The 17,303-nt window shown below is 45.4% G+C and overlaps 1 protein-coding gene across 1 annotated transcript in view; it reads right to left on the bottom strand.

Annotated features, from left to right (window-relative positions):
• Positions 1-17,303, bottom strand: part of LOC117056939 (cytosolic carboxypeptidase 4-like) — a 211,096-nt gene that overhangs the window by 130,800 nt on the left and 62,993 nt on the right. Inside the window, exons 7-12 of the mRNA XM_033167644.1 lie at positions 11,246-11,454; positions 5,667-5,826; positions 3,196-3,269; positions 2,467-2,583; positions 1,771-2,366; positions 840-923 (exon numbers count right to left, since the gene is read on the bottom strand). Of these exons, the coding sequence (XP_033023535.1) occupies positions 840-923; positions 1,771-2,366; positions 2,467-2,583; positions 3,196-3,269; positions 5,667-5,826; positions 11,246-11,454 (1,240 nt within the window). The remainder of the gene's footprint in view (positions 1-839; positions 924-1,770; positions 2,367-2,466; positions 2,584-3,195; positions 3,270-5,666; positions 5,827-11,245; positions 11,455-17,303) is intronic.

Genomic DNA, 17,303 nt, shown 5'->3' on the forward strand with positions numbered 1-17,303 from the left:
CCTACACATCTTTTGGGCCACCTGCACACCATACATTTAAAACACGATGATGCCACTTTAAATAGTCATGTCTTTCCCCCAATGAATTATGGGAGCTGTAGTTTGTTAAAGATGCTGAGAATTGTCAGGAGACCCCTATTCTTCTCTCAACTATACAGTTCCCAGGGAATTAACTGTAAATTCCTCTTCACATGGAAGCCTGGAAATTGTTCTACCATTGAGCTATGGCTCTTCCCCTTGTAACCAGTGGTTTTACCTACTGATGAATCCTGCTCCCCTGGGAAGCCTGCCTGGTGCCCACTTTGCAATAGAAAAACAAACACTTTTTATCCCTTTTAAGCGGCTTTAACTTTTTGTACTGGCTGTTAGTCCTTTCTACCCTGTGATCTATTGTTTTACATAGGGTCTGTATTTGTATTTTGCTGTTGCAAGCTGCTTCGGGAATACTGATTAGTACTGAAAGGCAAGATATACATTTCAGAAGTTTCATTTCAGAGAGCAGCTACATCACTGTGAAGCTCATTCCCACGGAGATATGCCAAAGCTCAAGTCTGATTATAGTACAGACATTTGCGTATCTGCTAACTTCTCAAATTCTTTTCATTGGGCTGCTTTTTCAGCATGTGGGGGTAATAGTTTGTGGGGAAATGAATGTCAGTCCTGACCTCCTTTCACATTCCATCTGACTTCCATTAGACATTTCATTCTACATTGGATGCCTTATGCCTAAAAGCATTAGTGGAAAGGAGTCTGAAAATTTAAATAAATGCAATAGTTAGTTGCTTGCCCTTGCTCTAGTTCCCAATGACATCACCCTGAACTAGAAGATAGAAACTTACCCTGAGCTATCCAAGTCAAAGACAACTCGATTGATTATATCAGATGGCTGGATGATACGACGGACGTCATCAAATATTTTGGCCCTGTGATGAGAAGAACAAGGCCTAAACTGCTGAGGAAATTATGCACACAGAAGGAAATCTCTCCCCACTTTTAAAAATATCATTGTCTCACTGCAGCTTCCACCCTCAATTCTTTAAAACATGCAGAACTTTCACTTAAGTGATCCAGTTCAGGACTTCAGCCAGCCAGTCATGCCCTCTTCCAGGAAACTCCATTACATTTCTTCTCCACCCCAGATTTCCATTCCTCCTCATCCCTTCAACAGACACTCAGCATTATCGGGCTACTGAGCATGCTCAGTTGTAATTGGAGAAACAGGTGGCCCCTTGTAGTATGGTTTTCTAACCAGGTTTTGTTGTTGCTCTTCAGCTAATCTTGAGGTCAGTGGAGGCTGGTCCATTAGGGCACAACCCCACAAACCTTAGCCTGCCTTTGGCCAGCCATCACCTTCCTGCCTTCTTATGTACAGCCAGTCCAGGGAGTGGCAGCTTCCTTTTCCTTAATCTCAGCATTGCTCTTGAAGAACTCAGCAGGATAGAGGATGGGGGCAAAACTAGACGAAGTTAGCTCTACCTATCATTGGCACTGGTTCCACCTAAATCATTAGGTCCCTGCATTCTGCCCCATCAGCCCCAGTGGGCACCAGCCACCAATGCTTGAGGTACCCCAAGGCACACTGAGAGGATCCTCTTGTTTCTCCATGGTCACATTTTGACCATGTAACTGTTGGCACTCATTCCCCAAGTTGGCTGTTAGAGGGAGTGATGCCTGACATTGCTCCATCTTATCACACATGACACTGTGCTTGTCTGTGTGCAGCGTGTCTTTTTACTGCCCTATCTTTATGACCAAAAGGGGGAGACTTACTTTTGGATGCCATATCTCCTCTGCTGAACAGACTGGCTATAAGGACATGGTTGGTGACCCCAGAAATCTGGGAATGCCAACACTCTGTAGTCTGGAATGGACTGTGTGGAGCCAGCCCTTGCCATGTAGAAGCGGGGGTTGTGAAAAGGAATATTCCCCGGATGTCTCTCCAAAAGCTTTCTCACAACCTCAGAAGCCTCCACTGTCTTTTGGCAACTGGGCCTGCAGGAGTTCATATGCTGAGGCTGAGAAGTTGTTCTGTTCCTCAATATGTCCTTGGGAAGAGTGTGCAGAGTGGTTGCACAGCCTTTGTCTGGGATGTCACCATCTCTGAAGAAACCCTCCAAAGGCTTTGACTCGTCGCAAGCCACTTTCTCAAGTTCTTCAGATGGACTCTCTTTTTTCACCCAGCTCTGTACTGGAACTCCAGAAGTCCTTTGGGGCAGTTTTCCACCTTCAGCGATTTGGTCCTTTTCTCTGCATTTGGGCTGTTGCTTTGAGGGAGCAGCATTTGGAATGACATGGAGGCAGGAGCCCGTCAGGATCCCAGGAACATCCTCAGAGTTTAGCTCATCTTCAGACTCTGATTCCAATTCCTTCACAAGATGAAAAAAAAAAGATAAAAGCCACTGACATGGCCTCTTCCATACAGCAGCCTCTCAGATTTATTCAAAGATTGTAAACCCATCATCTCACCAGAAAGTTGCGGCAAAGTTCTGGACACATGGCCTCATATTGTTTGAGTTCTGATTCGGGCCGGTCAAGCTCTGGTTTTGACATGAGCTTCTCAACATCTGTCTCTAAGTCATCATCCTGCAGAATAAGAGCCAGAAAGGTAACTATGAAAGGCACCGTCTATTGGCACCAGGGTTAGGGAAACTGTGGCTCTCCAAATTATGTTTGACTTTAGCTCCAATTATCCCAGGACATTCTTTCTTTCCCTCCTTCCCACTCCACCCATCTCCATGGTGGTGCTTCATGTCAGGAGTAGTTAATTCTTGGTTGAAAGATTGCTTGGGCTCCCTAAATAAAATTCTCTCTCTCTCTCTCTCTCTCTCTCTCTCTCACACACACACACACACACACACACAGAAACCTCTCCATTTTTGTCAACAATGGTTTCAAGGCAGTGTACTTGGTGTTCCCCACCCTACTTTCAACTTCACGACAACCTTGTGTATGGGTTAAGCAGGGATGGATAGGAGCTGGCCCAAAGTCATCTGGTGAGCTTTATTTGTGGCTTGGTGGGAATTTGAACTCTGGTCTCCCATGTCCTAGTTGAACATTCCAACTACAACACTGGCTGCACCTGTTAAAGTTCCCTCTTCCCACATCTATTAAAGATGTAGGAGTCCTGGCCTTTTTGTTGTTTATTATTCGACGCATGGATGGTTGGCCTTAAACAGTGTCCAAAAGAATACATACTTCCTCCTTATTCTCCACATCCTCATTCTCTATGTCCTTCTCGATTTCTTCTTCAACATCATATTCACAATCATCTGCAAGAAGATAAAAGTGTGTATGAGTCATTGACGAGACTAAGAGTCCCACTGATAACCAAACTACCCAAGAGGTTGAGCTCTTTCACATCCAAGGATAAACAACAGGAAGAATTTCACAGTACATCAATGCCTCAGCTGTTTCCTAACATGTAGGAGTTATTTTTTTAATGACCCTTTTAAGCAGGAGAGGGGAAACCTATAGCCCTCCAGATAGCTAGCTTTAAAAGAGGATTAGATTAATTCATGGATGATATGTCCATCAATGGCAACTAGCTATGATGGTTTATGTTTTTCAGCTCTGGCCCCAGCCTGGTGGAACACCCTACCACAGGAGATTAGGGCCCTGCGGGATTTGACATCTTTCCGCAGGACCTGCAAGATGGAGCTGTTCCACCTGGGTTGGACTCAGTCTAACCCCCCCCCCCATTTATTTTTCTTTGATGGAACCCCTTATATGGGATTTGTATATTAATTTTCCCTCAGCTCTTTTTGCTGGCCCATGTAGGACCAGCATGGATATTTGGCCCTGGTGAATATTTGACATTTTCTCCCCTTATGGCTTTGATCTATAGGCTACCACTAAAACGAGGCTGCATTTTAAGCTGCATTTTAAACTGTATTCTAACTTATATTTTAATCAACTGTAGGTTTTTTGTTTTTTGTTTTTTATGTTTTCACTGTATTTATATTCAGTGTTAGCCACCCTGAGCCCGGTCTTGGCCGGGAAGGGTGGGGTATAAATAAAAAATTATGATGATGATGATGATCCGCCTCCATAGTTGGAAGCAGTAATGCTTCTGAAAACTGGTTGCTAGAAACCACAGGAAGGAAGGATGCTCCTGTGCTTGAGTCCTACTTGAGGGTTTCCCACTGATGCAGCTGGCCAACCACTGTGAGAACAGGATGCTTGACTAGGTGGTTGTGCTGGTCCCGTGGGTTACCCGAGAGGCGAGGTCAAAGTCCAGTCTGTGGTCAAAGGTTCAGCATAGAGACAGTCCGTAGTAGCTGAAGCTGGGTGCAGGGCAGGGAGTCAGGTGAAGTCAGGAATAGGTATGCAGGCAGGGAACCAGGGCGGGTCAGGAGCTCAGGCAGAAAAGCAAGACAGGTCTCAAGCAGGAACACTGGCAGGAACTAGCAACCAACAATGTTGCTCCTGCAACCCAGGGTGGGGTCTGGCTGCCTTTTATCTAGAACGGGGTAACGGACAGCCCCAGTCCCCTGGCGAGTCATTCCCTCGCCTCGCCTGGAGGCGAGCACTCCTAATGCGAGTACTCAGGTCTCTCCTTCTATCAGCCCTGAGTCTCTGCAGCTTGGGAGACGCCCATGGGTTACAGGACCCAGGAGCCGCCTCAGCCCCAGCCGGCAGTGGCCCAGCTGCTGGTGACGACCCAGCTGATGGCAATGAGGTATCCCCTGCATCTGGAACCAAGGCAGACTCAGGCCCTAGACTCGGCTCAGCTGAGTCTTGTTGCAGGGGAGGCTGGGCAGACTGAGGCTCCTCAGGACCAGGCCCCAGACTTGGTTCAGCCGATGTCCCAGGCAGAGGGTCCGGTGCAGGCTGCAACTCCTCCTGCAACAAGTCCCATCACAATAGTCCATTGGCCTGATCCAGCATGCTCTCCTTCTGTTCTTAGATGTTCCTGGACCTCAGCTCCTATCACCTCTGGCCATTGGCCTTGCTGGCTGGGGCTGATTGTAACTAGAGTCCAACAACATTTGGAGGGCTGCAGGGGTCATAGGAAGCTTATTTATATGAAGTTGGACCATTGATCCATCTAGCTCACTACTGACTACACTGATTGGCAGTAGCTTTCGAGGAATTTTAGGAAGGAGTTTTCCCCAACCCTACCTGGAGATGCCAGAGATTGAACCTGGAACCTTCTGCATGTGAAGGAGATGCTCTACCACTAAATGACAGCAATTCCCCAAAATGAAGCTCCTCCTCATTTTAGTAAGGCTTGCACAACAGAACATCTGGCAGATTTTGCTTTAGCTCACTCCTTATTTCTTTTTCATCCTACCCTTGCCAGCATCTCCTTCTTTTCCACTGTTACTCAACCCTAGCACATATGATGATAACTTCAGTTCAGTGGCAGCTGGGGCCCCTTGGGACTGATGGAGCAGAGAGCAAGGAACCCAGCAGTAGGTGGAGCCAGAGCCAATGACATGCAGAACCAACCCATTCTAGTTTTGTCCCCACCCTCCTTCCTGCTAAGTTCTACAAGGGCAACACTCAAACTTTTGGGGAGGAAACTGAGGTTGGTTGTAAGTTTTTAAAAAACAGGCCAGTGGGAACTGACTGGGAGCCAACAGAGGTTGGTGGAGAAGTCCCCCATTCATTCAGTCTTGATTCATTCCTTTCCCCTTCCCACTTAACACATTGCAGTAATCTACCTTCAGACTTTGGATGTGAAGGTCCAGTTGTCCCAGGGATGGGAAAGGAATAGGAGCTGCTGAGAGTAGCTGATGGAAGTGGCATCTTGGGGTAGGTCTTCCTCAGGATCTGAATCACTGTATTGACTATTGGATCCAGACTCTTGCTGACCAAGCAGTCCTAGATATCAATGAAGAAACTTAGACAGTTCTTTCCCTGCTGCAATTACGGTATTCCTCAAGACTGGGATGAGGGCTCTCAAGGCAAAGAATCAAATACCTTCAGACCTTTACAACTGAGCCTCAGAACTCCTCTGAGGCCACACGCCTTTCCAGTTTACACCCCTCATCCCCAGGCAACATCCCTCAATGGCCTTGCTTTGTGTCCTCCTTTGGTGTTTCCTTCAACTGTGATTATGCCTCTTGCTGGTCTGGAATGATGGTGGGAAGCTCTGACTTTTACCGTGCAGAGATAAGAGTCACACTTTTTGCTCCGCCCACTTCTGCTTCTGGCCCCTCCCACCACTAGCATGCAACCCCACCCTGAAGGATGCCGATGAGCAAGTGAAAATGAAAAGAACTCCTTATTCCCTGCTCAATATTTTAATCCACAAGTATCTCAGCTACTCCTGGAGATTTTGCTGCACCATCCTAACAATGTTTATTCAAAAGGATAAGAAATGACAAAGACAGCTCTCTTTGGAAACATCTGAGTGGCAGGCGCAGCCCTGACTTCCTGTGTAGGGTTGTTCAAGAATTCTGATGGAAATGGAAATGGAAATGGGAACAGGAATTGCCGATTGTAGCTAATTCATTGCATGCCCAGAACAGAAATCAACCCAGCGAATACAATTGGTATTCGCTCTTGTTGCTGCTGCTCTCAGTCCAGAAATAATACTTAATTTATTACCGGTAAGTTTCTTCCCCATTTGCATTGTGTTTCCTTTGTGTTGGAATGAATAGGGTGGAATAAAATAAAATAGCAAGGTAATTTACAAAATTAATTATGCAATTTATGTAATTTCACCCACATTGGACAGTGAGATGAATAACGTAATTTTTGACAGAAGACAACCTGCAGCAGCATGCAGACAGTGCTCCATGCAACTAATACAAGCCGAAACAGGAAAAAGGCATTTGTACATTCTTATTCCTGACCTGAACACTGATTCATGCACTGCTGCCAGATCTGGTGGGGAGGCAGGTGCTCCCATGAACCTATGAAACATGCTTCTGGATCAGGCCAAGGGCTCTGTTTAGTCTAGCATTTTATTCTCATAGTGGCCCTTTTCTGCACCTTTTCCAGATCTACAATTTCCTTTTGCAGGGGGTGGAGGTGGCAGCCAGAACAGGGCAATGTATTCCAAATATGCTCAAACTATGGGTGTGCATCAAGTCATTACACTCAACACAGATGGAAGCTGTCTCTGTACATGTGCAAAGGTTTGCATGAAAGAGTGTACACTTGTCGATTTGTACAGGTTCACGATTGAATAGGCATGTACACAGAATATACACTCAGCATGCAGATTGTACACTCGCTGCATGTAACATGTGAACACGCCTACTGACAAAATACCACCATCAGTAAACATCAGATACAGGGTTGGAGTACAGGAGGGTTTTTTATTGTTAGATAGATTTTTTTTCATTCCATTTCCATTAGTAAAAACTGGCTCTGTTGTTGTTGAAACTACATTGCTGTCATTTTTATTGAACAACTGGATTGGTCAACTTGCTAAATCCAGTGATTACCTCTTTTAACTTCTAAAGCTGTTCAAATCCAGTAAAGGTAAAGGTAAAGAAACCCCTGACCATTAGGTCCAGTCGCGGACGACTCTGGGGTTGCGGCGCTCATCTCGCTTTATTGGTTGAGGGAGCCAGTGTGCAGCTTCCGGGTCAGGTGGCGAGCATGACTAAGCCACTTCTGGCCAACCAAAGCAACACACAGAAATGCCATTTACCTTCCCGCCGGAGCGGTACCTATTTATCTACTTGCACTTTGACATGCTTTCAAACTGCTAGGTGGGCAGGAGCTGGGACCGAACAACGGGAGCTCACCCCGTCGCGGGGGTTCGAACCGTCGACCTTCCGATCAGCAAGCCCTAGGCTCAGTGGTTTAGACCACAGCGCCACCCGTGTCAAATCCAGTAGACTGGTCAATAGCTGGATTTGATCCCTAGAAATTGCAGCTGGCTTTTCTTTTCAAAATATATTTTATCTTATTAATAAACAAAAATAAAGTAAAGGTAAAGGGCATAAATAAATAATGTTACAGCAGGTTTAAAGCAGCATAAGGTTGGACATTATCATTGAACTTGTTCCAAAACACTACCCAAAAGTACCAATTTTTCCATAAATCATAAACTGCTGTTATATCATAATAGCTAAAAAATGGGGGGGGCATATCTCTGACTGTATCTAAATGGATTAAGAAAATTTAGTCCATAGTAACTATGACGCGGGTGGCGCTGTGGTCTAAACCACTGAGCCTAGGGCTTGCTGATCGGAAGGTCGACGGTTCGAACCCCCGCGATGGGGTGAACTCCCGTTGTTCGGTCCCAGCTCCTGCCCACCTAGCAGTTCGAAAGCACGTCAAAGTGCAAGTAGATAAATAGGTACCGCCCCAGTGGGAAGGTAAACGGCGTGTCTGTACGCTGCTCTGGTTTCACCAGAAGCGGCTTAGTCATGCTGGCCACATGACCCGGAAAAACTGCGGACAAACATCGGCTCCCTCTGCCAGTAAAGCGAGATGAGCACCGCAACCGCAGAGTCATTTGTGACTGGACTTAACTGTAAGGGGTCCTTTACCTTTTTTTTAACTATGATTAAGGTAATTTATTATAAAAGAATTCAAACTGCACCTGGCTTTTCATGCATTACCTAATAATATTTTTCATAGAATCTGCCAGATTTGGTTCTGTGGATGTTTTTCTCTGAACTCAGCTGGAGAGGAGATTCTTACACAAATGAGTCAGCACAAGTTGCTTCTGCCCTGTGGGATGGAAGTAGAGCGAGTCCTCAGCATCAGATAATGTAGTCAGGATGCAAGGATGTCTCTGATTCTGCCCCATTATTCTCTTATTTGATTTGCTATTATTGAATTGTGCCATTGCATAGGCAGCTTCCTGTGTTCCTTCAGTGCACATCCGCTCCTGCACATTGATATAAGCATCACATACCAAAAAGAATCTTGATGCAACCATACACCCAAGCACCCTGGTTTTTAGTTTTTGCAGTGTTTTGTCAATGCTTACAGGTGCATGATTAACAAAGAGCAAAGGGAGATGTGAAAGAGCTGAAAACTGCCTGTAAAGTACTCTGAACAAAATGCAGAAATTGAAAGGGGGAGAAATCCAGTGGAAATGGCAACTAATAGTTGCAGCATGGAATGGTGATGTTCAGGATTTCAGCTACTCCATTCCATTGCCCACTCCACATTTTCCATTTTGTCCGCAACAGGTTGTTGGCATTCCATGGCTACTGAGGCTGTTCAGTCCTCATCCAGCTGTTTTGAAGGAGGCATATGGTTTTTTGGAGGGGGGGGGCTGCCTTAATCCCACTAACACTTCCCTCTTGTGTGTGTGTGGTTGGTGCCTATTTGGCGACATTAAATAATAAAAAAATGAGACTCTTAGCTTGAACCTCAGAAGTAGAGGGACTGAGAGAACAATGGAGATTCCCTAGCATGTTGGCTTCATTTCAGGAACAAGACTGGTTAATTCAGAAACCGCAAAAGGTTGGGAGGAAATACACAGGAAGAGAACCTTGGACAAATCCTTACTGCTTGGTTGTCAGGTAAGCACAAGTCTCTGCAATTCTCTCATTACAAATAATAAAAAACAACCTTTCCCTGCCTGCTAAATGACCGCTTTCTTGGTGGCAAGGGCAGAATTATTAACCATTTCAGATGTGTAGTGTTCCATAATCTTGGAGGCATTGCTGATACAGCTCACATACCAAAACAAAAAACAAAAAAACCACCTCCAGAGAGGGAGAAGCAGAATGGCAAAGCGATCGTATATCTTTGCTGTTAAGCTGCATGATGCCCATCTACATAACAATGTGATTGGTTTTTCATCCCTGATGATTTGAGGGAAAGCCTTCCCATTCCCCCTTAACAGAAGCAAAGCACGAAGTTCAGTATTGCTGTGCGGAATAGGCGCATGTGTTTATTAAGACATGCAGCCTGCAACAAAATGTTGCAGTGTGTGCTCGCGTCCTAGCAGGAAGTGCTCCATCCTCCAAGATACTCTCAGCTCTTAAGAGCTTTAGGGAGGACTGTGGCTGAATGTTAGAGCATCTGCTTTGCATGCAGAAAAAGGTCTCAGGTTCAGTCCCCAGCATCTCAAGGTAGGGCTGGGAGAGACTCTCCATCTGAAAGTCACTGCAAGTCAGTACAGACAATACTGAGTGAAATGGATCATTGGTCTGAGCCACTGTAAGGCAGCTTTCTATTATTATGTATCTTTCCATTGTTGTAGATCCAGAGTTAGCAAATGTTACAAATTAGTAAAATGGTAGAATTTGGATAATATTTGGAGTATTGATGGGAAGATTCCGGGCCAGTGGGAAAAATAAAGGCAAAGCTTCATTTCCAGGTCAGGGTCTCACCTAGGATAGAGACCATTTATCATCATCATCATCATCAGAATTTATATACTGCCATATACCCGGAGGTCTCAGGGCGGTTCACAGAACAGAATCAAAATATAAAACCAGAAATATAATCAAAATAAAACAACAACCCAATAATTCCCCCCCCCCAAAAAAGAACCTAAACGAACTACCAGCTTCTGGTGCCCAAAGACCAGTTCACTCCTTTTGTTCCATCCTGCCGGTCTTGGGGAGAAACAAACCACGAGGCTTGACTCAGTACAGTCAAACCTTGGTTGTTGAACATAATCCATTCTGGAAGACTGTTCAACTTCCGAAACATTCGACAACTGTGGCGCGGCTTCCGATTGGTTGCAAGAGCTTCCTGCACTGAAGCGGAAGCCGCGTCGGACATTCAGGTTCCGAAAAAGTTTGAAAACCAGAGCATTTACTTCCAGGATTTCGTCATTCAGAAGCCAAAACATTCGAAAACGCTCACTCTTTTGGAGGGGGTAGAGATCGCTCAGGATCCAAAGATTGACCAGAATTGATCACGAACACCCCGCGATCGACCAGTAGATTGCAATCAAACTGTTGGGCATGCATGTTCTACAACATCAAAGGGGGGGCTATTTCAGCCTGAGGGCCACATTCCTCTCAAGGCAACCTCCTGAGGATCACATGTTAGTGTTGGGTGGAGCCAGAATCAAAAGTGGGCAGAGCAACTGTAAATTTTACCTTTCTGACATAGACAAGTTCCAACATTCACACCCACACACCCCTCTCCATCTTCCATCCAGGCAAGCAAGAGGCATCAACAGAATTCAAGGACAAGCACTTGAGGGGCAATGCTGGGCAAGTGAGAGGTGTGGTCTGGGGAGAGTTCCAAAAGCCCCCTCTCATCCCCTAGGGCCTGAGGTTCTCCCACTCTCACTTTAGAGGAAACCAACCTTCAAATGCAACCCCAACATGTGCCAGGGCTTCTGCAATGAATCTTTGATCACCTGGGTTGTTTGAAAGAGAGTCTCCATACCACGTGCGAGGAGGAACGCTTCTCTGCCAGACCGAACATTGGTGATGTGCTTGAGGCAAAGCAGGAGACCCCTCCGGATGTGGACATAACTGTTGGAAGTATCGTGGTGATGCCAGTCCTGGTACAGCCGGAGCAGTTTATGAATATAGCCTCTGTTCACGGCTCGCCGGCTATTCGACTCTGAAAGCAGAGGACAACAGGTGACTTAGCAGCTGCTGGGAAAGTGTGCAAACGAGGACACAGCTATCATTTACACAAATGCATGCATTTTGTTCCATCCTACATGCTGTTTCTCAGGGCTATTAATATTTGCAGGTGTAAAGGTAATTCTACCAGGAGATTTCTATTTTCCACTGACAATGCATGACCCAAATCAAAATCTGTCTGGTTCCATGCAGATTCCCCTCCCTCATTGTCTTTGCAGTTGTACACTCTAAGCTGAGCTATAACTATAAGCACTCGTCTTTCCCCCCTTGGAGTCACACAATGCATCATAGATTTTGTAGTTGTAAAGCTGCATAAATTTCATTAGGTGGCATATATTTTTTTAACTCCAGTGCTTAAATGTCCATGGTATCTTTGCAAAAGAGGAGGATGGGGAGCAAAGCAGAACTGGCCACACCTTTGTCGCCTTATTGTTCACACCCATGTGATTTCCTGGTCCAGTAGGCACCATTCATCACTGCTGATACAGTAGATGAAAGTTAAACTTATTATGCTGCAAGACTGTGCAATGCTTGGCGATAACTTCTGGATGAGAGAGCAATGGTTCTGACAGATGCAAGGCTGATTTTGCTTAAACCCACCCTAATGGAATTGCACAATGAAATTATCCATCTCATAAATCTCAAGCAAAGCCCTAACCAACAGCATATCACACAGCCCATGTGGCCCCATATCATTCAGTGAGATTGTGTCTGGCTCTGGGAATATGTGCTCCCATTGTAAGGGTCTTTTTTAAATAAAAGCTGTCAGAAGCATGGTAATCAAGGAGACCATTGAGCACACCTGCTTGAATCACAATCATAGGGGCTACGATCATTCAGACTGTCTGGTTTGTGGCTTAAGTGTTTTCAGGTCTACTAAGGCACCAATCCTTTATGACATTATCAAATTGACCCACGGATACCAATGAAGCCATAAACAAGTGAAAGGACAAGGTTAACGCCAGCTCCATTTGTCAGACCAGTCCCAGCTTCAGAGATAACCATCAGCGTCTGTGATATGAACATCTGTGCTGGAAGCAGAGCCTTTCCAACCATCAACCCAAAGCTGTGGAATGAGAAATTGTTCCTCCTTTGCTTTCGTCGAAGGAAGAGATCATGGACCTCCCTTTTTTCCACCTGGCTCTCTCAGTAGGTTTTTGCAGGGACCAGAGGCCAGGGCGAAGGCCTCTTATATACCTGCTGGGATTAACAAGGCACCTGACCCTCACCTGAATCTCATAACTTTCCTGACAGGTAATTTGGTCTGCAGCTACAGTGTGGAAATAAAGGATGAGATTGCCTACCAGATACCAGGCACTCTACTATTTTAATTAGGCCCCAGTGTTTTTGTTACAAACCCCTTTCTCAATTAAGTAATCAATTTTAATCTAGAATTTTAATTCTCAAAACTTTCTTGTTTGTTAATTTGAGCAAGTAAACTACTGCTCTCACTTCATTACAAACAGTGTTTCTACCTGCAACACACTTGAGCAAACCTGATCCTCTTCCTTTCACAGATATTTTGTTGCCATTTGCAACTGTAGCTGCCTCTGATTAGATATCATTTAACTCTTTGGGGAAATAACTAGCATCACACGCCATGTGCATGGAAGTTGCCGAATCAATTAACTAACTAGAAGGATTACTGTTAATAGCACCAGTTTTCCTGTAACTTGATATTGCTGGATAGTTTTGACGAACTGCAAAAGCATTTTTAGTTTGCTTTCTGTTGCCACCCTGGAACTTTTCTTTATGAGTGCCACTTTGGTTTGTACAATTCTTTGCAAATGAAGGAAAACAACTTTTCTACTTGTATATGTTGATAATATAATTTTGGGTACTGGGAACAAACAAGATTGTACAAAAACAAGATTGGGTGCAAGCCTGGCCAGGACATACGTGTCCGGACTGTGACAAAGGTGACCAGTGTGCTTGCTTGCTTGATTAATAGCTGTTGGAAAATTCAAGGTCCCTGCTCTCCCTTCCTATGGTCTTTGTACTGGACCTGGAGACTCCAATAGAGAGCATTCCATGTCAAGTAGGGCAAGTGGGCACCCTATCAAATGACAGGGCAGGAGCTACACGGAGCAGGGCCTTTTCACTGGTGGTGCCCATTGTATGCCTCGCTCTTCCCAGACTTGTTCTCTTTTGGCCTGTATTTTGGAGCTTTATAATTTAGGAAGATTTTGAAAGAACTAGTTGACAAGTCTTATCAGTCGCTGACGTATTTTATTCGCTGCTATTCTGGGTTTCTGGTGCACCAGGGTTTACACCAGCGTAATAGAGTTGGCCAGATGCCAGAAGGGATACAATTTACAAGCTTTCTCCATTATCTGCACAGCAGGGGGTGTTCAGTCAACAGTGCAAAGGCTGAACTAAAGCGTTCCCTGTTGGTTACCTGCTTTCAGCAATAGCGGTCACTGTTTGGTAGTACCCCATTGGTTAGCTGTCAGATTCTAGAGCTCCCTATTGGTGGTTCTTAGGTAATTCACAAAATACAATGCCATTCATAAAACACAGTGTTCATTCATAAAGCAGTAACATAAATCTCTTGCTACATATTGGGTGTATATTTCAGTGGTTGAACGTACAGGTTTATGGTCATGCTGTAGTGTAGTGCTTATGTGACTGTGAATAAAAGGTGGCTGGGCTCATTGTCTTGGGGTTTGGGGGGAGAAGGGACAAAACTGATTTCCAATAAGTGCCCCCCTTTATTTCCATAACAAGTCCTTAGGTCTGTATTTTGAATTCTGACACCAGGAACCTAGAAGGTGCAGGGCTTGTCAGTCCAACCCCTACACAGTCTCATCAGGGCTGACCTTAAGGCAATTGGAGCAATTGGGCCAACTTGGGCCCCGCGGACCGCTCCTAAGGGGGCCCCTGCACCAAGGCAATCTAGATGGATTTTTTTTATATCTATAAGATTTTGCAGACTTTGGCTGTGAACTGGGGCCCTACAAAAAAAAAAAATCAAGTTGTGCCGCACTGCTTCATATTGGGCCCCACTGGGTAGCCCTGAGTCTCATAGTTGCTGGGCCTGAGTTGCCCTGCCCTCACATGAAGTCTTGGGTTTGCAATTTCGGGAGAGGGGAGACTGCCCACTGGGGAGTGAGCGGGCTGGCGAAGCCCCCTAGATTTAGAGGTCCTAGGCTTCAGCTTACTTAGCCTATACATAAATCCGGCACTGTGGGATGGACCCCATAATCCCTGGAGAGGCAGTGCTAGTCAGTATGGACCATGGATAGGCAAACGCCTGGGGGCTGGATTCGGCCCAATTGTCTTCTAAATCAGGCCCGCAGAGGGTCCAGGAATCAGTGTGTTTTTACATGAGTAGAATGTGTCCTTTTATTTCAAATGCATCTCTGGGTTATTTGTAGGACATAGGAATTCGTTCATTTTTCTTCTTCTTCAAAATATGGTCCAGCCCCCCACAAGGCCTGAGGGACAGTGGATGGGCCCCCTGCTGAAAAAGTTTGCTGATCCCTGGTGTGGACAATACTGAGCTGACTCAGAATAAGGCAACTTCCTATCTTTCCTACAAATTCCACAATGTTTTGACTTGTTTTTCTTGAGAATAAAGAGTTATCTGAGGAGGAGGTTCTCTGACTCAAAACACACTGGATGATTTGTGGACGACTTTTCTTTAAGAACTTTCTTCAGCCACCTTAGGAACAGTCATTTTCTGCTTTGGAGAACATTTTGGGGCTATAATTGCTGGTCTCTTTAAATTGCTGATTGTCACTGTTGTTGTTTTTTCTCAGAAAGAAGCAGAGCAATCCACTTTCCAGGGGCCCCCCTACTCTCTCTTTTTTTCTTCGCTTCCCATAACCACCAAGCAAATGCCTCAGAGATCTGCTTCAGCTCGCTAATTTCCTTTAAAAGATGCACTAGTTTCTAATGCTGGGGAATGCTGATAGTCGGCAGTGACAAATATGACCAACATTAGATTAAAATAACTGGCTGATAAACAAATTACTCACTAAAAATAAATATTGGATTAAGGGCTTTGGAGGGTAGCATAGTTATGGTAAGAGTGCCACCATGTGGAGCCAGGAGAACATCGTTTGGAAGGAAAGAGAGGGTGGTGGGGGAGGGGAGGCAAGCAGTGACAGCTCAAACTGAATCCTACAGTCTTTGAATTAACGCACCAGTTATTTAAATTGCAATGTTCAGAGCGTGTGTGAGAGTGTGTGTTTATTTTTAGAGTGACATTTGGCATGTATGTGTTTGTGCACACGTGATCCTACGCACATTAACTTGGAACTGAGTCCACTGAGTTCAATGGCACTTACTCCCTAGCAAGTGTGCATAGGATTGCAGCCACGTTTATTTCGTGCATTCCCTATTTCCTTAGTGGGTTAAAGCTCCCAGGCAAACTGAAATATACAAAGGGAGGCATCCAAGTAACACGTCGCGTCAGTGCAAGGATTTACACTTGCATGGCAGAACTTCCCCTCCTCTCCTCCCACCATGTGCCCCTTGAATCTGTTCTAGAGGCAGATTTGTGGAAGGTATGGGGCAGAAAGGGAGGAGAGTGGGGAGTTCTATTGTGCAAGCCTGAATCCATGCACAGATGGGACTCTTTGGTTGGATATACTGCCCACACAGTGCAAAACCTCTAACTTTTATAACAGAAGTAATAGCTTCCAGTTAAGTGTTGGAGGGTTCTTAGGTTGCTCTGATATTTTCATAACACGCGGGGTCACTCCTGTCATTAGGCAGAGTGAGGCAGCTGCCTCAGGTGTAAAAAGCTGGGGGGTGGGCAGCAGCAGTGAGGTGCTGGAGATGTGCATGCCATGCAGCCTGCCTTGTAATAGCTCCCAGACTTTTCAGACTTTTGCTTGCCAGGTTGGAAGATTGGGAGTGGTGTGTGTGTGTGTGTGTGTGAGAGAGAGAGAGAGAGAGAGAGAGAGAGAGAGAGAGAGAGAGAGATTTACATTCACTGCTTCATCTGCGCACCACAAGCATGTCCTCCCAGAAGGGAATGTGGCCCTCTAGCTGAAAAGTGTTCCTCACCCCTCCTGTCAGCAAATGTGTCTGAAGAGAGATTCCCACATGCACCACTCTAGGCTCTGTTTCAAAACCAGGGATTTGTGACTTCAGTGACTCCTAATTGTTTTAGCACTTTATACCTTGGGCTGACATGACACCCTGTATATGTAGTGGACTACAACTCATCCCTGTCACCCCTGACCATTGGCCATGAATGCTGGGGCTGATACGAACTTGACTCCAACAACATCTGGAGGGCATTATATCTGAACAGATATCATCTACTTTGACTGGTTCTACCTCTCTAAGGTCTCAGACAGATGTATCCCATCTCTGCTGTCCAAGATCCTTAAGATGCTAGAGACTGAGCTTTCTTCATGCTAATGTGTTTGCTCTTTCACTGAGCTAGGACCCACACAACCTATGAAGATGCTGTTCATTAAGTCACACCAGAAGTCTATCTAAGCTACTATTCTCCAAGCAGAGAATTTACCTAGGCTTCCTATTGGTGGTGCTCTCAGGGAAGGACTTTTGGGCAAATCCAAACAAAGCGGGTGGGGGGTAGCCAAATTTCAAGTGAGTTTCCATCTCAAGACAGAAGTGGAACCATGCTTTACCTAGCTCAGCCTTTGCCAACCTGGTGCCCTCCAGATGTTTGGGACTGCAACTCCCATCAGTCCCAGCCAGCACTGCCTGAAATTCAACAGTGAGTGGAGCCTGTTTGATCTCAGCTGGGAGGGAGTTCCACAGAACTGAACCCACAGTTACTGAATGTACAGCTCATGGTGAATATAACCCATGCATCTGCATCTCACTAACAGAGAGTCCTGC

Source organism: Lacerta agilis, chromosome 13, assembly GCF_009819535.1.
Source record: "Lacerta agilis isolate rLacAgi1 chromosome 13, rLacAgi1.pri, whole genome shotgun sequence".
Lineage (NCBI taxonomy): Eukaryota > Metazoa > Chordata > Lepidosauria > Squamata > Lacertidae > Lacerta > Lacerta agilis.